Source organism: Doryrhamphus excisus, chromosome 8, assembly GCF_030265055.1.
Source record: "Doryrhamphus excisus isolate RoL2022-K1 chromosome 8, RoL_Dexc_1.0, whole genome shotgun sequence".
NCBI classification, from domain to species: Eukaryota; Metazoa; Chordata; class Actinopteri; order Syngnathiformes; family Syngnathidae; genus Doryrhamphus; species Doryrhamphus excisus.
In genome coordinates, this window is record NC_080473.1 from 18,838,763 (window position 1) to 18,864,417 (window position 25,655).

A 25,655-nucleotide genomic window follows, 5' to 3' on the forward strand; every position below is an offset into this window, starting at 1 on the left:
AATTGAAAGGTATAAATGAGAAGTTAAGGTTACTTTTACCTTGAAAGAAGAAGATGATTGTTGCCAAAGACATATGGCAACACAGAAATTAGTTATTTTTTTAATTCATCGCTTTTCTTATTGATCACGGGTGCAAAATAACCAACAATGGAGCCAAATGAAGTGTGAGAAACACTATTAAATTAAATAATTATTTTTTTTAAAACCTGTTTGGCCATTTATTTATTTTTGAACACCCTATGCTTTGTTGTAAAAGTCTATTCCCCTCCTAGTGAGCATGAATATGTAATCCTCAATCTTCTTCAGGTTCATTCATCCATTCAATAGAACATTAAAATATGTTTTATCCATTTGACTTCTCTCTCTATGGAAGGACGGCAGTGACAAGCCCCTTTCAGCTCACACATGCTTCTAAATGGAAGTTCAGAAGCACCAGGACTCCTCATGGAGTTGGTCGTTTGTCTAAAGTGAGCAGCCATCACTCAGACAGGGTTCCTCTGTGGCAAGAGGAGAAGGACAAGCATCTCTGCAGCAATCCCCCAGTTGGGCCTGCATGGTCGAAAGGCCAGATGGAAGCCACTCCTTAGGAAAAGGCATTTGGCGACCAGCCTGGAGGGGCACCAAATGCACCTGAGGGACTCTCAGACTGAAAAACTACATTCTCTGAGGCTTCAGGTTGCTTCTCACATGAATGCTTCATAACACACACTTCCACTACACTCTTCTTCCCACCTCATTCTTTGACGCCCCTTGGTGGACACATATGGTATTACACTGAACATCACTGCACCCTCCTTTTAGCTGACATTTATGGAGGTTGGACTGGATCAAACGTTTTTCCAGTGAGGACCAGGATGCAACTTCACAACACATGTAGATTTGCTAAGAGATTATATAAAATTGCATTTCAGCTTTGTGATTTGACTTTTCCCGATAATATTACATGTTTATTCCTGTAAATATGCACATTTTTTTGTCATTGGATTGTGATAATTTCTCTCAATATTTCCACTTGATTCTCGTTAAAATACAGCTATTTTTCCAACTATCTCCAACTATTTTAACTTTCCTCTAGTAAATTTTCTTCTTATAATTAGGATTTTATTCCCTTAATATTTTGATTTTATTCTCATAACATTAGAACGTTTTCCACAACCTAATTGATCAAAAATGACAACTTTACTCATTGTTTTTTTTTTCTCACATATTTCTACTTTTTAAAAATGAAAGAAATTATTGCTGTTCCTTTTTTTTTAAAGTCCAAATTGTTCCTTTTTCAAAAGTCTCAATATAATATTATGACTTTATTACGATGTCAAATTTTATTTTTAATTTACAAAAAATGTGTCATTCTTTTTTTGTTTCTCATAGTATTCTGACATTTTGCAAATGCCACTTATGACATTATTCTTGTGAAATTACAACTTTCTCTTGATAAATGAAAAACTCATAATTATTGTAAAATCACAGCTGATTTTTTTCCATGTTTTCTGTATTTTTAGTTTTTTGTTAATTTATATTTTTAGAATGTGCCACAGGCTAATAAAAACAGCTGTGGGCTACAAATGGCCCCCGGACCGCACTTTGTAGGCCCCAGGTTTGAACTTTGGTTGAGCAGCCGTTAAACTGTTCTAAATTCTCAAATTGGCAAAAGTCTTTGGAACCAAACTGTGGGACATTGTCAGATACCAACATCTCTGGTCCTCAATAGCTTGCAAAGATCACTTTCGAACGTCCATATATAAGAAAACATGTTTCGTCGTTTCTCGTCAATTCAAATGAAGTGACCGTAGCTATGACTGCCAAAAATAAAGAACAAGGCTAACAAAAGGTACTCGCTATATCAAAGTTTTGGCTAAAATGACGACGCGGCTAATAGTTCCTCGTCTGTTTACATTTCGGTTCTCGCGCACCGGCAACCGGAAATAGCGAAAACAAGCCACCAAAATCTTCATTTTAAATGTTGCCACTTGCCCTTGCTGTATCCGCTCCACTGCGCATGCGCGGCCGGCGGTTCGCGGTTGTGCCAACGGGGAGAGGATGTTGCTAGCAGCCCGTGAAGATCCGCTGCCTTTTTCACAACAATAATATCCAGCAAATCTGTGTCTCGGCTCAACGTTTCTGGAGATTATATCGCAAACGCTTCGGAAATCTGTGCACTTGGATCGCAGGAGGCTGATTTGGCGTTGGTGTTTCGGGGCTACATCATCTGTTGACAATGGGAGCGGAGGGGTTTCCAGATTTGCAAGGCTCCTTTTTGCAGGAGCAGAAGCAACAATCATGGCTGGCCAGCTAGGCCGCAGACGGAGGTTTTGTAGCACACGACAGTCGTGTTTGGATAGAAGATACGCCGCGTTGGCTTGGTCTTAACCTTTACAGGATTTTATCACACCACTGTCGTCTATTTTTGTTTTTGTGAAGCCCTTAAGACAACCTAGCCTAGCCGCTAGCCCTGCAACCTTGACTGGTTTGCGTCGTCGTTAGCTGATTAGCCGGCTAACGACAGCTAGCATTTCTAGGCTAGCGGTTTTTGTCCAAAACATTTTCATTAACACACTCCTTGTTGGATTACTGCTCGTCGTTGTTCGCGCGATTGGCATTCGCATCACTTGTTTAATTTGTTACTTCTACCCTGGATGAATGTGGGACAAAATGGAGACCCCGACGATTGTGTACGATTTGGATACCTCCGGGGGCTTAATGGAGGTAAGGTTGCTCGGCCCAAGAGAGCCAGACTAAAAGTAGCCTGTGGTTTGTGTGTGTGGTTTTGTATATACCCTTATCAAGTACTGTTCATACTGTATTTATAACCAGCAGTTCAGTCAATATCATTTCTCGCATTGATTAACAAGTAGTTTGAATTGGTAAAGAAGGCCACGACGTTGCCGTGTCCATGTCAACCGTGGACGTACACGCCGAATGCATTATATGCATATATATGCACTGCATATGAGAGGATTTCACGGGAAAGTCGTGACCGACTCGTCCAAATTACTTTCACAGCAAATTCAGACACTTCTGGCGCCCCCGAAGTCCGAGGAGGTGGAGAAGAGGAGTCGGAAGTTGGGGAGAGACGTTCGTAGAAGCGGCAGGGCCACCAACCACGACACCTGCGACAGTTGTAGGGAAGGTGGCGATTTGCTGTGCTGCGACCACTGTCCGGCAGCCTTCCACCTCCAGTGCTGGTAAGTTCGCTCCATTTTCTCAACACCGAATTATCGCTTATCAGATTCTTTCTCATATGCGACCGATGTGTCATTTAAATATTACATTTGTAAATAAAAGATAGAATCGTTTCGAATGCGATTTGTGTAGGGTTGTTATAGCGCGGAGAGGTTTCTTGGTGGACATATGCAGACCACCGCGACTGAAAAATGGCGTCTGTTTACAATATGGCGACCTCCCGGCTTCATTCTCCTCTACCGCCATTTTAGCAGCCCTGTTAAAAATCCATCCCGGGAGAAGGTGGTTGGCATTGAATAAATGGCATCTTCTGATGTGGACGATTTTGTACGCTTAAGAATGTTATTCTTGGTAGTGTTTGGTCGGTGATACTTTGCATGGATTCGGATATCGAACTGCTAACCGATAGCTTGTGTTACGTGGAAGAACAACGCGTAAATATACCGCAAAAACAACTGCATATGCGCTCCAACTATTCGGACAGGCTTCCCCGTCACAGTTAGTGGTCCTCGTTAAGGGTGGGGGGCTGTTTGCAGTGGGTTCCTCCAGCTGCAGAGAGAGCGCCAACATTCCGATGTACTGCTGCCATTGTTTCCCGCCTCTTCCTGCTTTGAGTGCGGAGCAACACACGCACGCGCATTAGTTAGCTTTGTCGTTTGCTAATCAGAGCTCCGTGAGTGGTGGGGAGTTTGGGCAATTCCTAGGGCCCCCAAAGTAGGTGGACCAGGTAGGACAGGTGTCTGGTGGGATGTTTTTTTTCATGGGGGTATTTCTTATGGTGCCCCTACCGCTAATGATAGCAATTTGACACAGTTTAGCTCTAACTCGGCTATCATTGAACGTTTTTTTATGGCATTCTTTGTTTTTTAATCTTTCTTATTTCTCTGACCACCCAATTGAGAAAGATGTTGACCAATAGGAGTATATGTGAAAATTTGACAAGTTGTCTTGTTGAGAACAAACCTGTCTCATATACACTACAACTTGGACGATAACAAATCAATTAATCACACAATGAATGAATGAACATGAACTGAATAATTTTGCTGTCCCCAATGTATTACCAAGTGCATGTGTCTGTTTTCCTCATCCCCAGCCTCCAAACAGACAGGAAGTGGAATCAGTCTCTGCATTGGTTTCAGCACCTTGGCATGTTTGTTAGAACAGTGGCATGAACGGAGTGAGCCCTTTTGTCAGCCATACAGTCTCTGTCTCTGTGGCTCGTACATACACACCAGGGTCGGGCGATATTTTTTTATATACTGCTATAGATTCTTCCAGTGATATGAAAATGACTTATACCCGTATAAATTATAAAGAAGAGTTGATGGCTGCATATTGTGGTGGATACATAAGATGAGTCATATGCTGTTATCGTGAGAAGAAACGTTTGTGTGGGGAAGTATTTACTCGGTGGACCTCCTGCCCTAAACAGATTGAAATGGTTATAAATGCCAGTGAAAGCTGGCTGAATCTCCTCGTACATAGCGTGAATAGAAGCTAGCAGAGGTTAGCTTAATTTAAGACGCCAAGTAGCTCTGCATGCATGACTCTGGCTCCGTGGGTATATTTTTACAACATCTGAAGATGCAGATTTTGGGTGAAAAATATACGAGAAGTATGTTTATTTTGAATGCAGCTCGTCTTGGATGTAAATAGACATTCTCATTCACGGAACACACTTCCGTGACCGTCCTTCAAATGAAGAGCGCCGTTTGCCCCATGTCTGCATAAACAAATGTAGTTAGAATTTCATAGGTGACTACATCTCCCTTAATGACCTCCACAGACAATATTACAGTTGACGGTTTAGTAGCAGTAGCCATATTTACATGAGGAGTTTTTCCTCTTTTTGCATGGAATCTTTCCGACTGACTTTTCTGAAAACAATGGTATACATGGAAAAGAATATTCCAATCTCTGATCTACACGTGCCGCTATAGTCAAACAGAATAGTCAATGGGGCATGCACAGTAAAACAGAAACATCAATATCACATGATATCGGCTTCCCCAAGTTTTCTTTCGCTTGTTAGAATAACTTCATATTGCTCGTTTTTCATCAGTCCAGTCCTGAAATTGTTCTTTCAAAGTTTGGATCAAAAACTAACTTTCCACAGCAGTCCAGTGCTGACGGCTCGCCTCCATTTTTAAAACCGAGGAACGTCTCTAGCTAGGTGCTACATCACATCTGAGTATGCGCGGAAAGAAGACACTCAGCTGGCGAGACGATACAGATTGGGTCTACAAGATTACATTTTAACTGTACTTTCTTTGGGTGTATATGCTAGCAGCCCCGCCTTCACCCATCAAGACCGAGAGACTGTGTGATTGTTCATGCCCTTGTTCTATGGAACAAACGTGCCAAGGTAGTGCACAGGGTGAACTCTTCCTTCCTACCCGTTTGGAGGCAGGGGATGAGGAAACAGACGTGTGCATGTGGGAATATATTGAGGCCAGCAAAATGATCCAGTTGGTTTTCATTTATTGTGTGATGAATTTATTTATTATCGTCCCAGGCTTTGTGCCCACAAGAATGAGAAATCTTGTCACATTTTAATCTTGTGACACCCTTACTGGATAATAACAAATGACTCTTCCGGCTGTATAATTACGAGTATAAGCTAACTGACTGATGTGTGTTTTACATGGGGTGTGGCTTGCATGCTGAGTAGAAAGAAGATGGGTTATAATACTTTGGAACTCTAGCACCCACACTGTGGCACCCAGTCATGACAGACTGCACCTTTTAAGGTCATTGACATGTTTAAGACAAATCATCTGTTTAAGTTTGAGTATGGAAAGCTTTTCTGAAGGGAAGGTGTCTTTTTTTTTTTTAATGTGTAGGTGATTAATTAGTACACTAGATGGAGACAGTGAGCAGGTTTTCTTGCCAAAGCAAGCAGACCAACATTTCATTCATTCATTACAATAAGTTAATGCTTAGTCCATAAACATCACCACTTTTTTTACTCCAGTTTTTATTTGGTAATTATCCGTTTCAATTTATTCTGACATTTATTTATATTTATTTTGTCAAAATTCTCTTATCCATTTTTTATTTTGTAAATAATGTAAAAAAACATTTTTTTCTATTTCCTTAATCACCGTACAAGCTATATTTTGTCAGTATTTGACTTCTATTTATCTTTTTAGGAACTATCATTAATTGGTGTACATATATTAATTATTTTATTTAGTGTTGTTTGCTCATCTGAGCTCCATGTGTGGTGGGGAGTTTGGGCAATTTTATTGATAAATGAATGAGTTTGTTTTTGTCTGAAAAACCCGACTTGACTCTTTGAATTGCAGTGACCCACCCCTGAGTGAAGAGATGCTTCCCCCAGGAGAATGGATGTGTCATCGCTGCAATGTTAGAAAAAAGGTAATGAACGTGTTTTAGGCCATGTGGGTCCCAAACCAAGCTGTCTGTCATACTGCTGGAGATACAAAAGAGCACTCGGGTAAAACTTCTTTTCATCTCTTTCCAGAAAAGAGAGCAAAAGTCTGAGCAGACAAATGGCCTACTGGAAAAGGCCTCTGCTAAGCACTCTTCCTCCCCAGCTACGGAGCTGGAGCTCAGTGCTGGGCCATTGCGTCTTGATGGCCTACCTCCAGGAGCCGGAGCAGCAGGCCCTGGTCTCCGAGTGGCCCAGGTACGCCTCTTGGATCGTAGGAGTAGCAGCAGGCCAAGCAGCCGGCCAGGCACGCCAACTTCCAATACTTCGTCAACCCCTACTCCCTCAGAGGAGCAGAATGATGGAGAAGAGGAGGCAGCCGAGCCAGAGGATGATTTTCAGGGCACTGAGCTTGAGAGCACGGCATTGTCTGCTCCAACCCCACGTCTTCTCAAGAGGCCCTTTCAGCTGCTCATAGCAGCCGCCATGGAGCGAAATCCCACGCAATTCCAGCTTCCCAGTGAGCTCACATGCACCACTGCACTACCAGGTCAGATGGCAGTCACGTCCTCTACTGTTTCATATCTCAAAGTGTTCCACTGCACTTTATTTTGATAAGCATGCACTGGAATCACTGGTCTGTGACCAGATACATGATACAGCTTGTGTTGACTTTCACTGTTGAGAATGAACAATATCCCTAAAATGTACTTGCTTATTGTAATGCTTGAATTACAAGTATACAGTAGCTTGTCTTCAAAACACTAGTTGTGTGTCCAAGTTGTGCAGTGACGCTAACACAGGAGTCTCCCTTCGTATGCTAGCTGGTGTGCTAGCAGTAGCTCACCAGCTGATTTTGTACGTCTTCTATTCAAACATGACAAAGGAGCAGACTGGGTGGAGATAAAGTACAAATGAACTGTTGGCAGTGCCCTCAGCAACTTTGCCAGCTTTGCAATATTCTCCTTTCATGTTCTGATAGTTGTAGAAAAAGTTCAATAGGTTAATAAATAAGTCAGAAAATTGCTATTTGTCATTTTACAAAAATTGCAAATGCGTCATGACACGATGGCGGCAGTCTACCCTCCATGCAGCCCACCACCACAGCTTCAAAATATCCTAGGGTAACCATGTGGGGTGTGGCTTGCATGCGCTGAGCAGGAAGAGGGTGAAATAGTAGTACTTTGGAACGCTAGCACCCACGCGGCAGTATCCAACCACGACAGACTGCATCATTACTGACGTCCACTGCTATCAGAACCTCTCAATAAAACCATCATATATTCCTGATAGGTTTTTATCTATCAAGGCAACATAGCTAAGATTCATTTTAGCATCCCTGTACTCAAAAAATAAATAAATAAAAGCTAAAACTGCAACCGTGGAATTTCCAAATATACAAAGAATAGAACATCCTTGTAAAGATTTCTGCAGCTTCATATAATGTGTGGTATATTTAACACCATGTATGCCCTGGCATATGAATTATAATTAGACGGATTTCAAATGTACATTTCAGACGTGTGTTGAATACTCTTATTAATCTACGTACTCAGTTTGGTGGGAGATTACGCTGGACTAAGTTAGGCAGCAATACTCCAAAGTTGTCTTGGAACGTGTGCGGTACTATGACTTTTTTTCTTTAGTAAGAACATCTTTGTCTGTGTGTTCAGGGAGCAGTAAACGGAGGAAAAAGGAGGAATTACTGGGGAAGCCGTTCAGGCGACCGCAGTATGAGCTCGACCCCAATGGTCTGGTACCTTTACCGGTCAAAGTCTGCTTCTCATGCAACAGGTACCCTAATACAGACATAATACACACAGAGCATCTTCCTGGTTGCTTATTGCTTATCTTCTATGATCTCCTGTAGGAGCTGCAGGTTGGCTCCCTTGATCCAGTGTGACTATTGTCCTCTCCTCTTCCACACGGACTGTCTCGACCCGCCGCTTACAGCTTTACCTGCTGGCAAATGGATGTGCCCAAATCATGTGGAGCACTTAGTGGTGAGATACACAGTAATGCAAGTACAGGTGGTCCTCGGGTTACGTACATGAAAAGCTTCATGTTGGTCCGTGAATTCGCTAGTTTCATTCAGCATGCACAGCAGAGGCATGCATGCTGCAAGGACTCACACACACGGCGCACGAATACAGGATCTCCTTGGAAGAGACACAAAGTGATAATGTTGCTTTATAATGGAAGTTTTTCCACGTCATGTCTCCCAGGGATAAGGGCAGGCTCATCTGGTGGAAGTTGGGAATGAGCCATGGAAAAGAAAAGCCATCATTGTAGAAGTGCAAATGAACTATCGTATCTATAATGACATCATGGCGCTGAGAGGCGAAACGCCCACCAGTATTGGCAGCACTTTCGGTGTTAAACCTGTCACAAGCACCATTGAGGATATACTAGATGGTGTTCTTCAGCATGATGAAGCATCTTTTCCAGTGAAAGCCACAGTAATAACTCAGCACAGTGGCCATATTGTTTTATATGTTAACCTTTCTGCTTCCTCCTCCCAATAAGCCACAGACTACTTTATTGATCTTCAGAGAAATTCACATTTCTGTCAGCTCTGCAAAAATGTCTTTGAGCCGCATCACTTCATTACAAAATTAAAATAACACCACCAAGGCAATAAATGGGACAAGAAAAATAGGCAAATAAAATAAGAATAAATGAACAATTAAATGTGGGACAGATTATTTCAACTTTGTAGTAATTTCTGTTGTAAAAGCCGCTGTGTTTTTCTCAGGAGAGGTGGCTGGGGGTCCATGCAGTAAACTGTAATACCAAATATGACCATTAGATGTAGTTATATCCTCAGTAATGTTAAACGGATGTCTGAAGAAAGAACGTGGTGGCACACCAGGGCTGCTCGGTAGACCGTGTCCGACTACAGTGCACCTTACTGGGCCCTGTATGGGGCTTCACCTGCTCTCTGTACTAACATGTCCATGTCACGATGTGGAAGCGTGCGGCTTGTGTGAATTATCTATGGACAAATCAATTTTTCTCCTGAAATATTGTGGGTGTTCTATAGTTTGGAAATTTCATAATAAGAGCCAACTTACACCAAAGCATGTAGTAACATCCTTGTTCGTAACCCAAGGACAGCTTGTAACCCATTTGGTCAGGATAATATAATGTTTATTCTTACTATATATTATGTTTTTTCTGTTGCACAGCTGAATCAGAGGAGCCTCAGCTTGTCCAGCCGCTGTCAGCTATTCGACCAGTTCCAGGACAGAATGTCCCAACATGCTGTTAAGTTGGACTTCCTGCGCAGAGTACATCGACAGTATTCACCCAACTATCGGACCACTCGGCAGTACAACAAAAAGACCATCAAGGTAGGCTGCACTGGAGTATTCCATATCACTGTTCATTTTGGTACTTTTTCACAACAACATGTAACAAAGCAAAACAAACACTTGTTGACAAACTGAATGAACTGCCTGTTGTCTATTAAAAGATGAGAAAATGTTGACTGAAATTAAATCCATTCGTGTAGTTTTGGTCTTTTGGATGGTAAATACAAGTGAGGAATATATGTATGTATATGAAAATCCTTTATGCTTTATCTTTCACATCGTACTCGGTCATGCTGTTTGTCAAACATACACATAATTAAGCATACCGTGTATTTGTCACCTAAATGAAGTGTTTTCAAGCATAAAAGTGAACAAAAGTACAAATGGCATTGATAAGAAGATTGAAATAGTGACTGTAGTACTCTACATTGGTCACTAGGTGTTAAGTTCAGCGAGACAATCACCGGACGTGATTGGCCAACCATTGTTACATCGGGGGTTGCAAACGTGCATATTAAACAGTTGGGAGTTTGCCCGGTTGGATTCAGTGTGGTGGTCTGCCACCATGCATTGCTATCTTCTCTAACAGTTGCCGTTTGAACTCAGGTGCCAGATGCCATCAAGTGTCAGTACAGAAACCCACCCTCCAGTCTGCACCCTGCTGGGATGCGGCAGTTGGAGTTGGTCTGCAGCGGCGTCCCTGAACACCAGCACAGGAAACATCTCACCACAGAAGATGAGCAACAGGAGGTAGGAAGGAAAAACACTTTAACTTAACCTGTGTGAAGCTGTCAAACTGAAAGCGGCAATGTTTTATAGAATAGTGTCGCTTCTCACGGCAAAGTCGTCTCAGTACGGGTGTTGGCAACCCTGTGTGATGTAGCACGCACAGGATTTGCTGTCACACGGCAATCGGTATTTGTGAGAAGCAGTCATCAGCATATGACGATCACTTTTTTTTAAGTGAAAGTGGGCGTGTGCTAATCAGTGGCTGATGGATGGGCCCATCCCTAATCAGCAGTATTCCCTGCAAAGTGTGGCTACATTAAGCTCAACATCAGCTTGTATTTGACTGTCATTATCTAATGTTGTCCTGGTGTCTCAAACAGTGGCTTCAGGACGTCATCGCCCTTCAGTGCAGCATCATGCGACACTTGTCTACCAAGCAAACATCTTCATCCACCTCATTATCCACATCGCCAGCAGCACAGTGGGACTCTGACAATAAAGACATTTGTCAGTCTTGTACAACACCTGAGGATGTGAAAAGTCAGCCTTCTTTAGAAAGGACTTATTCCCCTGATCCCTACTCCAAACTCTGCAGTGCACCCGATGACCACCAAGGGACCTCTTCACCCAGGGACAGCAGTCTAGGACAGCAAGTTGCTTGTAAATGCAGCGTGCCACCATGCCAGAACTGTAGGAACCATAATGGACCTGTACATGAGTGTCACCCTTCCAAGGCAAACGGACCTATAGACTGTAAAAGCGAGTCCCAGTGTTGCATACAGGGAGAGCTGCAAAGACTGAAACCAGACACAACCGACTCAGCTGCTGGCGGAGACCTGGTCAACCACTTAGGTGCCGAAACGCTCAAAAAGGAGCCCAGCAGCACTGCAGAGGCGTGCACTCCACAACACTGCCCCGGTTCTCCAACGATATGCTCTAGTAACCAACAGAACCATCGCACCCAGGCAGAGGGCATCAGCAGTGATGAAACCATCAGTGCCCGGTCCAAAACACCCCCTAAAGACAGCCAAGATCAACACCCACCCAATTCTGGTACGTACCTTAGCACTTCTCTGGAATAGAAACGTTAGCAAAGTGCAAGAACTAAACTTTTCACAGGTGTGATGTTTGAAGTGTGAATGCGGTATTGATGTTGCAACAACATATACATAGCATGCTCACTCTTCATGTTGGTCACTCCTTCTGTCTTCTTGCTGTCTACAGACGTAAAGACTGGCCCTGCAGTGCCAGGCACACTACTGCCCAGGACCACCACCTCCACCATCTCACACCTCTCCAACTGCATGAAAGACCACATGGATGATAAGGGGGGTACGTGGATTACTTTCATTTGGGGGATTCTACAAAAGATATAATATGCAGCAGTTGACATACTATTTCTTATTTATGAAACTTTGAACCAGCGGTGCAGCTAATGTGACATCTCCTTTACTTCCAAACTACTACTATCATTTCAATAATGTGCCACTCAATATAACAGTTTTACAAAGAACACTAAACTCATCACATAGCAACTTAACTACCAAAGAAATATACAAGCAAGTACCAATGTGAGTTTACTTTTTTTTCCCCCAATAATGCCCGCGACCCTCATGAGCATATGCAGTAGAAAATGAAAGAATTAATGAATAATGCAAAGCACTCATTGCTGCCTGTTGGGGCGCTGCAATGATTTCAGCCTCCCTCTGGACAGAGGCAACATTGCAGCACCATCCATTTTCTATGTTGCTTGTCGTCCAATTAAATTTTTATTTTAAACTTGTATTGGTACTTTTTTGTATATTTCTTAGGTATACCTTCTGGAGTGTTAAGTTACTGTGTGATGAGTTTGGTGTTCTTTGTCTGACACACAGTGTCGTCTTCTACTTGTATCAAGTCATGACCAACTGTGATGTCCTAGTGTTTAAAAGCCTGTCTTGGCTTTTTTTTTTATAGCTCAGGATTGGCCCTGCCTAATAAAGAGCCACAATATGTCATTTCATGATGTGGACCTCTGTGATGTATAGTGTGTTATATTGTGTGTCGTTGTTGCATCAGGCATCCAGCTGGACAAGTTGGATGCAGAGATGATCAAAATGCTGGCCTGGCAGAGAATCCAACAGCTATTCCCTGGCAAAGACCCCGACACCCGTCCTACAGCCAGCAGCGACACTCCCAAGCCCCCCACACCCGTCCGGGACTGTAAATTCCACCTTTCTATTTCATGCATGTTGGATTTCATGTACAGTAAATATTCCAAAGTTTCACTCTTGGCTTGGTTTTCCTTTCTTGCAGATCAGAATAAGTTGCAAGCCCGAGCGGTCTTCTACCCGCTGACAGGGAAAGGCAAATCTGTCAGCATGTGCTATAGGACGTTATACATAGGATCTGGTAAGACATGACACAATATGTATTTCTCTACCGCACCACCAGGAAATGCATATGGCTGGCTCCTCGCCCTGCTAGCTTGACAGATGAACATTTGCAATGAAAGAGACTGCTGGAATGATTGAAGGATTAGCATCACACGGCGATACAGCATGTATTTGTACTGTGTGTTGATAGCGACACCAACAGAACATTGCAGTCAAGCAACGTGATCAGGGGCTGTTGACTGCTTGGGTATTTCCTGCCATGGTTCAGTCTTTGTCGTGGTTGCCCATGTGAATTCATGTCTCTTATCAAGGTGCTGATATGGACGTGTGCCTTACAAACTACGGTCATTGCAACTACATATCGGGGAAGCACGCCTGTATATTCTATGACGAGGTAAAGGAGTAACGAGCAGTGGAATGATAATGACCCCCCCACCCACATATTGCTGAACTCACCATTCATGTGCTTTGGCTGGCTTGTCGGCAGAACACCAAACATTACGAGCTGCTCAACTACAGCGAGCACGGGTCCACAGTCGACAACGTCCTTTACTCCTGCGACTTCTCTGAAAAGGCCTCGCCATCGCCACCTAGCGGCCTGGTGGCTAAAGTCCAGGGTATCATCAGTAAGTACACGGAATCCAGTGCTTGCGTTGGTCTCTGCTTGCTAGCTCAGCAGGCAGGTGGCAGGTTCTCAGTACGGCTCCTTCTCTGAGAAGATACAGAAATATCGCATGTCTGTTATGACTGCTCTAAGACACTCATCATTCAGAAACAAGATGGGCTAGCTCTATGCTAATTTACATTGAAAATCCCATATTAAGTGCTAGTGATTAGCTTTAGCTCCAAATATGACAATTAGACTAGTAAATTAGATGCCAGTAAACAGGATGCATAACGTTTTGTACGGCTAAACAATAGACAGGCCTGGCACATTGCTCATCCCAATGGCACCAGCTACTTCCTGGCCATAGTAAAGCTACGACGACAAACTAAATGCATATTTGCAAGTCAGTGGGACTCATAATATAAACACATTGTTTCAGATTCTGATCAACATTTGCAATAAAGGTGACTTGTGATGATTCGGCTCCAGAAAGTTCCCTTTCTCTCTTCAAGACATGAACACCTTAACATTTAGATTCAGATGGAAGGGCAGTGACAGTGTAGAAGTTGGATATGAAACCTTTCATTTCTGTATCTCACAGCAACTATGGTGCATTCAAGGACTACTGGATAAAGTGTGAAATCCCAATGCTTGACAAAAAAACATGAAGTGACAATATAAAAAAAATGGTGGCCTTTTATGATAAGTGATGCTTCTAATGTCTGCATTTAGCTGTCCGGCCATTTTCCTGCACAAAACTATTTTCTTCCTTGAGCAAAAAAAATCCACAAATGTACTGCTAAGACGTGCGTGTATTATTTCCAGGTCGTAGCAAGAAGTGGAGTGATGGCGAGGCTCCCGGGTCGGTGGTGGGACTGTTCCCAGCTGGCGGAGTGATGAGCAGCCACCCGCAAGGCGCTTTGGAGAAACTGTGCAGCTGCAAGGCCAGCAGCTCCAGCCTGATCGGAAGCAGCGGTGCAGGCTGGGAGGGCACGGCCATGCTCCACCACGGCAGCTACATCAAACTGGGCTGCCTCCAGTTTGTGTTCAGCATCACGGAGTTTGCCAGCAAGAAGCCCAAAGACGAAGACGCCGCCGCCGCTTCTGCCACCAGTTGCACAAGCGGCGGCGGCGGCGGTAGCGGTAGCGGCGGCTCAGCACCCACCACGATGCCACCACCTCCCCACGCCATCGCCAGCAGCCCCTCCAGCCAGGATGAGATGGAAACTGTCCCTTCCGACCAAGCGCTCGCAGTCTCCGCCCCGTAGCGCCAACAGTTCCTCCTTCTCTCCTCCTTTGCACCTCCTGCGGTATCATGAAGGGAAAGACATACAGTTGGCTTGCAAACAGGAAAGCTTAACTTTTTGTAGGTCATTGTTAATATCTACTATGGTTTATATCTTTGCATGAACAAGTATTATTGACAATCTCTTCTATTTTTAAATGACTGACCTTGTGTTCACAAGTAGACCAATGAAATTTTTTTCATTTTCTTTATTACGTATTGTGTATCATGATTTTGTCTGTTTAGCACAAATGTCTTTTTGTAGTTTTGACTTAAATGCATTTTTATTTTTGCTGCTTTTGCACCACAGGTAGCTGACTTTGTATCATACTGTACATGATGCTCATATGTATATATTATGTAAATGTGTATAATTCAGTGCCTCTCAATCTTTGGCTTTCATGTAGATTCACCATTTTGGGGAGGGGACGGGGGGTAGGAGGGTGTCACTGTACAGCCCATGGGATTTGTGATACTTTGTAGAGTACCAGATATTTTGTGATAAAACTCGTTCTTAGTCTGTCCTTTTCCGCGATAGTGTCCTCTTGAAATACCGTCTGGTTTTATTAGCACCCATTTTAACATCTTGTGCTGCTTGTCCTTGTCTGTAACTGCACACTTTGTCTGTACCTGCTCGTATCTTCTGTAAATACAGAAAGATTTTCTAAGTACAAACTCACAACATCTGGTGTCAACGTTCCTTTGCAGTGACGGATACCCGTTTAAGGGTGCCATCATACTTGGTGTATACTGCATTCATTTTCTACCGCTTATGCTCACGAGGGTTGCGGGGACGAGGGACGCTGGAGCCTATACCAGCTGTCTTCGGGTGAGAGGCGGGGTACACCCTGGACTGGTGGCCAGCCAATCACAGGGCACATATAGACAAACAACCATTCACACTCACATTCATATCTATGCACAATCTCCATATACACTGTAAATGATAATATTTAGTAGTCTGGGTGTGAACCCAGGACCGCACTTAACAGACCAGTGGTCTTAGTGGCCGACGGCACTAAAACAGCATCTAAAATGTCACCAAGGTGCAAAGCAAAGCTGAAAAAAACAAAGCTGAGTGGAAATCGTCAAACAATGTTAGCACAGAAGTGTAAATCAAGGCATCGTCCTTATCCAGGGTGTGAAGAATGCTGAACTTTTTAAATTCAAGTCCGTTGCATCGTGCATGCCCATTAATTTATTACAGAAATTGTAATAAATTATTAATTATTCCTTAATTATTGATATTTCTTGTCTTTACGTCGGCTGCTGTATTGCTATTTGTATAATTGTTTTGGTTAATGTATACAAGCAGTGTGTAACACCAAAGTTTGCTATGTTTCGGCTTTTTCCTTACGGAGTTGAAAAGTGTTGCATGGAATAATGAAGGCTACGTAGCTTGGTGAAATACTACTGAGCTTACCAACACAGCTGTTGATGAATTATGCGGAATTAATGTCACGCTGAATTGAACTGCGCTACGAGGAAAACCAGACAATATCTCAAGCCTGTATCAAACCAAAAGTGAGCCCGCTTTTGGTATCAGTTATCGATACTCGGATCGGCCCGCCCACCCGAGTGAAAGTCCGTGAAGAAGTTGACTCGAGTGTATGTTGTTGCTGCTGCTGCACGTGAGGCCGTGATGTCTGTCGAAAGTTATGATTTCATTGTGATCGGTGCTGGCGTGCAAGGATCCTTCACCGCCTACCAACTGGCAACGAGGAACAAGAAAACTCTTCTCCTTGAGCAGGTACGTCACTAACTGCTAATGTCTGGACTTACTGTCAGTAAGTCCAGACATTAGCATTAGCGTGGTCAGATATCACATATCACATATCCCGGCGTCCTTTGACCGTACAGGTGCACCCAGGAAAGACAGCATACGACAAAGTGGCATTCTCACTACTACAATGATTAAGTAAACAGTAATACATTTGTGTATATATACACAGTCTATGTCAACCCACCCTGTTTTCCCTAGAAAATGGCTTTATTTAGCTCTTCGTGTTAATAGTTTCCTCTATTTAATTAACGTTTATGGAAAAGAAATAAATCCTCTTCGGATTGCTGGAGCAGCACAGCAGCACCGCTCGGCAAAACTCGTGCAACATCGGCGTACTACTTCCTGTAGTGGGTAAGGTCAGGCCTTCAAAATAAAAGGCAGGCCAGTAGAATACCAATGAGAATGCTTATTTGTAAAACAGAATATTTACCACCTTCTAAATACGCTTTTTATATTATTAGAGCCCTCTAGACATGAAGTAACATCCCTATAGTCACATTTACACCAATTACCCAACATAGTCACCATAATAAGATACTAGGACTTGTGTGCCATGATTTGTGTGGGTAATGGTCCAGCAGTAGTCAGTGTTTTTAACAGGGATTACTGTCTGTTGAGAGATTTTTCACAGTTGTCCAAATGCCACCCGGACGCCTCCCTGGTGAGGTGTTCAGGGCATGCCCAGCTGGGAGAAGACCCCGTAGCAGACCTAGGACCCGCTGGAGGAATGATGTCTCATATCAGACCCCACCCACTGGTGGAAAATGGCTGTTTTTTTTTGTTTTGTTTTGGTTCTTTTGGCTTTTTTCCTGGTTACGGAGTCGCCACAGTGGATCTTTTTGATCCGTATACTGATTTTTGGCTTGAGCCTTTTATATTCTGGATGCCCTTCCTGACAAATACTAATGATGCTTACAAAGTGGAGATTCGAACCCCGGGGCGTCTGCTCCCAATTCCAGAACGCTAACCACTACAAAGGACCACAGCAGCCATTTTCACTGCTATGGTCATTCTCGGCAGTAATGCTCATATCTCTTTTGTGTTTTGAAATGTTAATGATAAAACAATGTTAGAATAAAATATACACATATTTAGGAAAGGTCATGGTCCTATTGGTCCATAGGTTTTTTTTAAACATTGCATGTTTTGAAGACAGTCAAAATAACAGCCTTGGTAGTTCTAGTGTTAAACGTTTGAGTGAATAAGGCTCAATGACTTTCACATTTTCCACTTGAGTGGAAGTGTTGTCTCCTTTATAGCTGTGACCTTTGCTATATGGCCGTTTCACTCCGCTCCCTTCCCTATCATGGTTGGACCATTCTGTCTCTGAAAGAGTCAAAGTTCTGCAAAAGATTTTTCTAGTTACAGTAGGTGAAAATGTTGCCCCCCCCTCCCTCATTTGTTATTGTTTTGCATGTTTGTCACACATCAATGTTTCACATCATCAAACTAATGTAAACATTAGTCCACGACAACACAACTCAACACTGTGGAAAAGTCATTGCCCCCCCTGTTAAAACTTAAATGAGACGAGTTGAGATATATATACCGTGTGGAGAAAAAAAATAAAGCTATTTCTAAAGCTTTGGGACTCCAGCCAACCACAGTGAGAGTAATTATCCACTAATGGTGAAAACATGGAACAGTGGTGAACCTTCCCGGGAGTGGCCGGCCAACCAAAATGACCCCAAGAGCGCAGTGACGACTCATCCAAGAGGTCACAAAAGACCCCACACCAACATCCAAGAAGTGCAGGCCTCACTTGCCTCAGTCAAGGTCAGTGTTCATGACTCCACCATAAGAAAGACACTGAGCAAAAACGGCCTGCATGGCAGAGTTCCAAGACCAAAACCACTGCTGACCAAAAAGAACATTAAGGATGGTCTCCATTTGGCCATAAAACATCTTGATGATCCCCAAGACCTTTGGGAAAATACTCTGGTCTGACCAGACAAAAGTTGAACTTTTTGGAAGGTGTGTGTCCTATTACATTATGTGAAAAGAACATGATAGCAACAGTAAAATATGGTGGTGGTAGTGTGATGGTCTGCTGCTTCAGGACCTGGAAGACTTGCTGTGATAAATGGAAGCATGGATTCTGCTGAAGGAGAATGTTCTGCCATCTGTTGGTGACCTCCAGCTGAAAGCAACTTGGGTTCTGCAGCAGGACAAAGATCCCAAAACACACCAGCAAGTCCACCTCTGAATGGCTGAAGAAAACATGTGGAGATTCAAATGCGGGTCTCCCGACTGTGTGACCCACTATGAAAATATTCCACTCAAAAAACAGGAATCCTATTTGTGGAAATGGGCTTATGAATGAACTGAAAGAACCATGCTAAGAGACGTTCCTATTATATGTACAATGAATCCATTTCAAGGGAAAGTGAAGGAGTCCTTTTGTCTGTCTTTAGTTCAGCCTACCACACACTCGAGGGAGCTCCCACGGTCAAACCCGCATGATCCGGAAGGCTTACGAGCAGGACTTCTACACCACAATGATGAAGGAATGCTATGAGCTGTGGGCCCAACTGGAACGTGAGGCGGGCGCTACTCTCTACAGGTAAGCTTCAGTGCAAGTTTGGATGAGTTGGAAGAGTTGTCATGTAAGAGCAATGTCATCATCAGCTAATTTGCAGAGTGATGCAAATAGACCAGAGTAAAAACCACCATGGTTGGTTTTTGACTGAACCTTCACCCACAGACGAACAGGACTTCTGGTGATGGGACCAGAGAGCAGTCAGAGCTACATGGGCTTTAAGAAGAGCCTGGAAAAGAACAAGAGTCCCATGGTGGTCCTGACCCCTGAGAACTTCAATCAGCACATTCCTAACGTCATCCTGGCTGATGGAGACGGAGCTTTTGTGGACACCACTGCTGGAGTCTTGTACGCAGATCGGGCACTCAAGGTTGTGCAGGTAGGTTGGAAGTGGAAGAGGTAGGGTGACATCCATCCATCTGCTCCCCCTTACCCAGATCAGGTTATGGGGGCAGCAGTCCCAATAGAGAAACCCCTTCCATGTAGACTATGTACTGTACTAAAAACTGTATATTTGTTCTTTTACCAGGATCAGTTTCAGAAGTTGGGTGGTGTCATTAAAGACCAAGAGAAGGTAACAGACATCAAACCCGGTCCAACTGTGACGGTGACAGCTTCTGCTGGAGTTTACCGAGCCAAGGGTGTTGTGATCACAGCTGGACCTTGGGCTAAAACATTGCTGGCCCACGTGGGCGTACAACTTCCACTTCAGGTAAGAAAATGTGAGGCAAATGTGATTTTGTGGATCACTTGAATACAATATATCATAGACAGTATAAATGATTGATAATACCTTCTTTACATACCGTAACTATCAGGAAAATATGAAGAATAAACCTTTGGTAACGACTAGGGCTGACCCAAAGTTGAAGAGCACAGCCTCCAAAAGGCTGGCAAAATGTTGGCTTGAATGTGATTAGTGTCACAATGTCATGATCTCTTGATGGCTCATGGACGTCAAGTGGTAGACCCCAAAAAACGAGCCAGAGTATCCCATTGGCTGTCCGTCAAGACATGGGACCACCCTCGGCCCATGTGAAGGCTACTAGTGCGGAGTGCAGTCCAATAACCACCAGACACCATCTACCAGAGAAGATTTTAAGAACAAAGAAAGTCTTCAAAGGCCTCATCTCCTTCAAGGCCATAAAATTAGGCGTTTTGGATTTGCAGGAGAGCACCAAAGATGGGATATTGGAAGTTTTATTCTCCCTTCCAATGTTACTGGCATGACAAGGAGATTCCAGTGGAGAGGGCGCCATCATGATCCTTCAATGGAACAATGGAGATTCAGGTTTTCCAGGGGCGTCAAACGGCAGCTGGCTATGTGGAGATGTTGCGGGGGCATCCTTCATGACTGAAGGCCCTGGTCTGTGTGGTAATGACTGGATTTTTCAACAGTCACTTTTTTGGATCATCCTGCGTCTTCCCCTCATCGAAATCCAATGGAGAACATTGGAGGATGGATTTACAAAAATCAGTTCCAGACAGTGTATGCCCTCCGTGAAGCCATCTTCTCCACCTGGAGCAACATTCCCAGTAGCCTCCTGGAAACACTGGCATCAAGCATACCCAAAGCAACTCACCTCATTAACAACATGGTTATTTTTCTACATTTTTGTTCTATTTTAGGGGTAATCACTCCTTTATCACCGCTCATTGATTTCTGACAAATAGGATTCAATATTAACAAATTGAATATTTTTTTACTTTATTTTATTTTTATGATATTTTTGGAAACCCTGATTATGGCCTTAATAAATACATTTTTTGACATTATCAGAGTAAATAAGCCATGTCAGAGGTCAATACAATAAACAGTACATGTGTGCCCAAGGGAACCTTGAGGAGTCCAGTGTCTGTCTCACCCAACACTGACACCCAGTGGCCAATGAAGAACACTACAGTCACAATTAGAATGTTTCTTCTTCTGCCCTGTGTTTTGTGTTTAAGTTCAATTAGTTAGACATCATTTAGCCATTGTTATGCTTGAAAATGCTTCATTTTGGCCAAGAATAAGTAACTTAAAGCTTTAAGCTTAAATAGCATTTCTTTTTACTCACAATAGATCAGGATCTGCTCATTTATAAAATAATTCTGAAAAATCCTACTATAGTGAAACAGTGATAATGGCACCGTGTTGTGAGAGACGACTGTGAATCAGACGTACTGTAGGTATTACAACTCAACACGTGTGGAAAAGTCATTGCCTCCCGTTAGAACTGAAATGAGATGAGTTGAGATATATCAGTGTGGAAAAAAAATAAAGCCATTTCTAAAGCTTTGGGACTCCAGCCAACCACAGTGAGAGCCATTATCCACAAATGGTGAAAACATGGAACAGTGGTGAACCCTCCATGAGTGGCCGGTCAACCAAAATGACCCCAAAAGTGCACGACTCTTCCAAGACGTCACAAAAGACCCCACACTGTAGGTGATTAGGAACAGGACTTCTGGTGATGGGACTGTAGGAGTCATTTGAGGCTGAGGTTGGTGTTCTGTGAGATCTACGGTCATGTCATTTACTTGTCAGTAGCACCACGCCATAGCCTTCTAATTAGTTCATTCAGATAGCAGCATGCATTTTATTGGCTGCTTGACAATGTTGAGGGAACCAGACACGCTGATGCTGATGCTGTTGTTGGCTCCAGGTCGTTCGTATCAACGTGTGCTACTGGAAGGAGAAGATAGCAGATACGTACCATGTGAAGAAACGCTTTCCCTGCTTCTTGCTGACCGAGGGAGACGAGGCGAAGCATCACATCTACGGCCTGCCTTCCAACGAATACCCTGGTCTGATGAAGGTAGGTGGATGACGGAACAGCATAGTCATGGTAGTCATGGAGTTGTTCCAAACCTCAAAGCCCAGGGGTGACAAACCCCACCAGCGTGGGTCACACACTGAAAAACGACAGGATGAAAGGGTCACTTGGATACTTTACATGAAAAGCAAGCCCTGGTGATATGCTCACATGCTAACAAAAACAGCCTCTATTTTAAGCTTTTGTAATAGTCGTCAGCAGTGAAGACGTTTTTATGTGGGTGCAGATTTGCTACCATAGCGGCACCGAGACGGACCCCGACCAGAGAGACAAGCTGACAGACAAGTCAGATATTGAAATTCTTCAGCGCTACATCACCCGCCATGTCCCTGGACTCATCCCTCAGCCCGCTGTGGTGGAGAGCTGCATGTACACGGTAGGTAGCCATGATCCAAAAGATGTCATCAGTGTGATTTCATACACTTGAAGGGAATTTAACACATTTGTCACTCAATCCAACTTTTATAGATCTTATATGATATCATTGGTGTGCAGTCAGGGCCTGCGAGGCCTTCTCTGCTGGACTAAACGTGCGTTTACAAAATGATGTGTATTATTTACTCAGGATGTGAGTCATTTCTATATGTATTCTAAATGGACTGCAAAAAAGGTCAGTAAGGATAATTCAGAATGCCGCCTACAGAGAACATACTAACTCCTTATTTCTAAAATCACAAATACTTCAACTTGCTGATATAGTTCATCTTCAAACAGCAAATATAATAAACAAAATAATGCATAAGGCTAAAAACAACCAATTAGCTAAAACTGTCATCCAATACTTCTCTACAAGAGAGGAGAAATATGATCTCAGGGAAGAACTACATTTGAAACACTTATATGCTAGGACTACGTTATGCTAGCCATAGCATTTCAGTATGTGGAATCAAACTATGGAATGGATTGAGTAAGACCCTCAAACAATGCACAACGATGAGCCAATTCAAGAAACAATACAAGCAGTTGATGTTTGCTAAATACAAGGATGAAGAGTCTTGAACCAGTCATGATGTGCTATACATATCACTGTATTGACAGTTACTATGGTAACCATTGTGTCACTGTATGGTCATATCACCTCATACTTCAGTACGTTACAAAAAATAAATAAATAAATAAATAAATAAAACTTAAATTATATTTGGAAAGCAGGAAGTGATCAAATGTAACAGTTACTGATTGTAAAAGTACCAGATGGAGGGGTAGGATTTAATAAGCTTTGCTTCTTTCTACTCCTTTTGGACATGTGGAACTGTGAACTGATTATGGGATGCACTCAATTGTAATCTGATGCATGTTCAAATGAAATAAAACCATTACCATTTCTCATATTTGACTTCCCAGGTGACACCTGATCAACATTTTGTGCTGGACCGCCACCCTTCACACGCCAATATTGTCATTGGTGCAGGATTCTCAGGTACAACAAATATGAAATCATTCTTCTCATTGGGAATACATTTGTTGACAATAGCATGAAGCACCACAAGCATAGACACTACAGCATACACATTACCGATGTCAGCGCTCCAATTAAGGATGGTGGCGTGAGACTGATATATATGCAAACCGAGGACGACCATACAGTCACAGCTGTTTCCTGTTTGAATATCAGTAAAAGAATATGCTTCTTTAAGCACATTCTTGTGCTCATTCAAAGATATGATTCTATGTAGTATTTTACACTGGTCACTTGGTGTCAGTAATGTTACTGTAATGTTGTGTGAGACACACAAGCACCAGACTTGATTGCCAGAAGACTAAGATCTTTGAATGATCACAGGGAGCACAGTGATCCCTAATAAAAATAGACTGCTGTTTCTGCAGTAATCCATGCCAAGCTAAAACTCAACCCAGAAATGGCTTGTTTTTCTTTTATTATGTTTGTAAAGATGACTATAGGGGTGTTATTTCTTGTCTAGAGGGCTCTGATAATGTTACAATCCATGTTTAGAAGGTGCTGGATAGTACCAATTCTAGTTGGAGCAGGACATTTATGGATCCATTCATGGGTCTTCTCTCAGCTCCTACTTAAAGAGCAAGGTGTGAAGGAAGTGCTGAAACATTCAACAGATTGTCGTACATTTCGGATGGTCCTGAAGTTTCACCTGAAAGCTGAACTTGAGTGGTGTAGTCGGGGTGTCTAATAAGGTGTGATATGTAGCATCTACTCTTATTCACTCATTCCTCCAGGTCACGGCTTCAAGTTTGGACCCATGGTTGGCAAGCTGCTGTGTGAACTCAGCCTGGGAGAAGTGCCTTCCTATGACCTCTCACCTTTCCGAATCAGCCGCTTTCAGACAAACATCAAGTCCTCTTTATAGATGTTTGGCAGATCATATCTTCTGTGATTTGAAGTCACAGAAGATACGAGAGTATCATGCAACCACGTATGATGAAGCTTGCAGCATGCTGTAACAACAACAATAAAAGAGGGAAAGTTTTTGTTGAGATCCACAATTTATTCACCATCAAATCAGTCAGCAGTCACCATAAACTCAAAATAATAATTACTCTACTGTCACTACACATGATGATCACATTCAACTACACTACTCTCATTCTTTCAGCATGTATTATTCCAGTCACCCATTGTAGATACAGAAATACATCCCACATAAATACAAATTGACACAAAACAAAAGCTGAGATGCCGCAGGGGGGTGATCTCAAAGGCAAATGTTTATTTTCATTAAGACTGGATAAAAAATGAGGGTGTGATTATATTGTATTGTTAGCTTATCGATACTCTTAACTTGTACAATAAAGTGGATTAGCTTACAATTGTTGGGGTAAATGTGAGTAATTGATATGTCTACTGTATTGCTATGTTTATGTGATGCTGTGTTGCTATTACATATATTCACCAGAAGAGTGTGCTACTCACCAACCACACAAGTCATATGACATTAACATACGTTAATGTCAGCCATAGTATGAACACAGCATAATCGGCCATTCGCTGTTCAATTGTGCCAATTAAAAATAATGTATCAATATCCAACGTGCGACGGGAGAACTTTAAGAGGCGCTGGCTAAGATAAAATGTAAATAAATTGAAGTTATTTTATTTTCATGAAATTAATTAAAGTAATAACCACGTTTATTTGTTATTACTGAAGGTAATTAAGGTGTTTTTACTCACTTTTTTGTCTCTCCCTTCAGCATTTCACAACATAGTATGCAAATTTAGATGATGACGTCATCTAGCCACGTCCAGCGACTTCTAGGACAGCCAATAGCATCTTTTCTTACTGAAAAGCTACAACAAATCGGTGCTAATAAAGCAATGAGTTCATAGATATTGCTGTACACCGCGGTTCCTGGTTTATTCCTGGTTTAACAGTAAACACAACATTAATAAAGTAGTTTATCGTTTCAGAAATTTCATCTACACTGACACGATGTTTTTGGTGACCTGTAACATTAATTTTCAAATAAATCTTCTGAAAACGATGACGTCATCGTCACGTGAGCAGAGGTGCGCTTTGACTACAAGCCAACGTAATACTTCAATATTTTCACTGGCATGTCTCACCCCAGTCGACATTCTACCGATAATATATCGTCTTATACCCCCAAAGGACTCATAGGAGTAATTCTACTTCTTGTGCGACCAAGTCG

At 42.7% G+C, this 25,655-nt stretch overlaps 2 protein-coding genes across 2 annotated transcripts; both read left to right on the forward strand.

Annotated features, from left to right (window-relative positions):
• Positions 1-1,981: 1,981 nt before the first annotated feature.
• phf12b (PHD finger protein 12b) lies at positions 1,982-15,583 on the forward strand. The gene is made up of 15 exons (XM_058080536.1): positions 1,982-2,706; positions 3,004-3,185; positions 6,495-6,567; positions 6,674-7,130; positions 8,254-8,374; positions 8,451-8,583; positions 9,769-9,933; positions 10,501-10,644; positions 11,004-11,676; positions 11,848-11,955; positions 12,682-12,825; positions 12,919-13,014; positions 13,310-13,392; positions 13,486-13,624; positions 14,431-15,583. Exons 1-15 carry the CDS (start codon positions 2,641-2,643, stop codon positions 14,871-14,873), a joined length of 3,027 nt encoding a protein of 1,008 aa, XP_057936519.1. The 5' UTR covers positions 1,982-2,640; the 3' UTR covers positions 14,874-15,583.
• Positions 15,584-16,453: 870 nt separating this feature from the next.
• pipox (pipecolic acid oxidase) lies at positions 16,454-24,818 on the forward strand. Its single transcript, XM_058079161.1, has 8 exons — positions 16,454-16,640; positions 19,088-19,236; positions 19,378-19,591; positions 19,742-19,924; positions 21,861-22,013; positions 22,258-22,407; positions 23,376-23,451; positions 24,225-24,818. The coding sequence occupies exons 1-8, from the start codon at positions 16,533-16,535 to the stop codon at positions 24,353-24,355; spliced, it is 1,164 nt and encodes a 387-aa protein (XP_057935144.1). The 5' UTR covers positions 16,454-16,532; the 3' UTR covers positions 24,356-24,818.
• The last annotated feature ends 837 nt before the right edge of the window (positions 24,819-25,655 follow it).

Coding starts and splice junctions, on each gene's coding strand:
- phf12b (XM_058080536.1), top strand. CDS start 2,641: ATGTGGGACAAAATGGAGACCCCGACGATTGTGTACGATTTGGATACC. Junction 3,186..6,494: donor GCCTTCCACCTCCAGTGCTG/GTAAGTTCGCTC, acceptor TTTGAATTGCAG/TGACCCACCCCTGAGTGAAG. Junction 9,934..10,500: donor ACAACAAAAAGACCATCAAG/GTAGGCTGCACT, acceptor GTTTGAACTCAG/GTGCCAGATGCCATCAAGTG.
- pipox (XM_058079161.1), top strand. CDS start 16,533: ATGTCTGTCGAAAGTTATGATTTCATTGTGATCGGTGCTGGCGTGCAA. Junction 19,925..21,860: donor GCGTACAACTTCCACTTCAG/GTAAGAAAATGT, acceptor TGTTGGCTCCAG/GTCGTTCGTATCAACGTGTG. Junction 23,452..24,224: donor CATTGGTGCAGGATTCTCAG/GTACAACAAATA, acceptor TCATTCCTCCAG/GTCACGGCTTCAAGTTTGGA.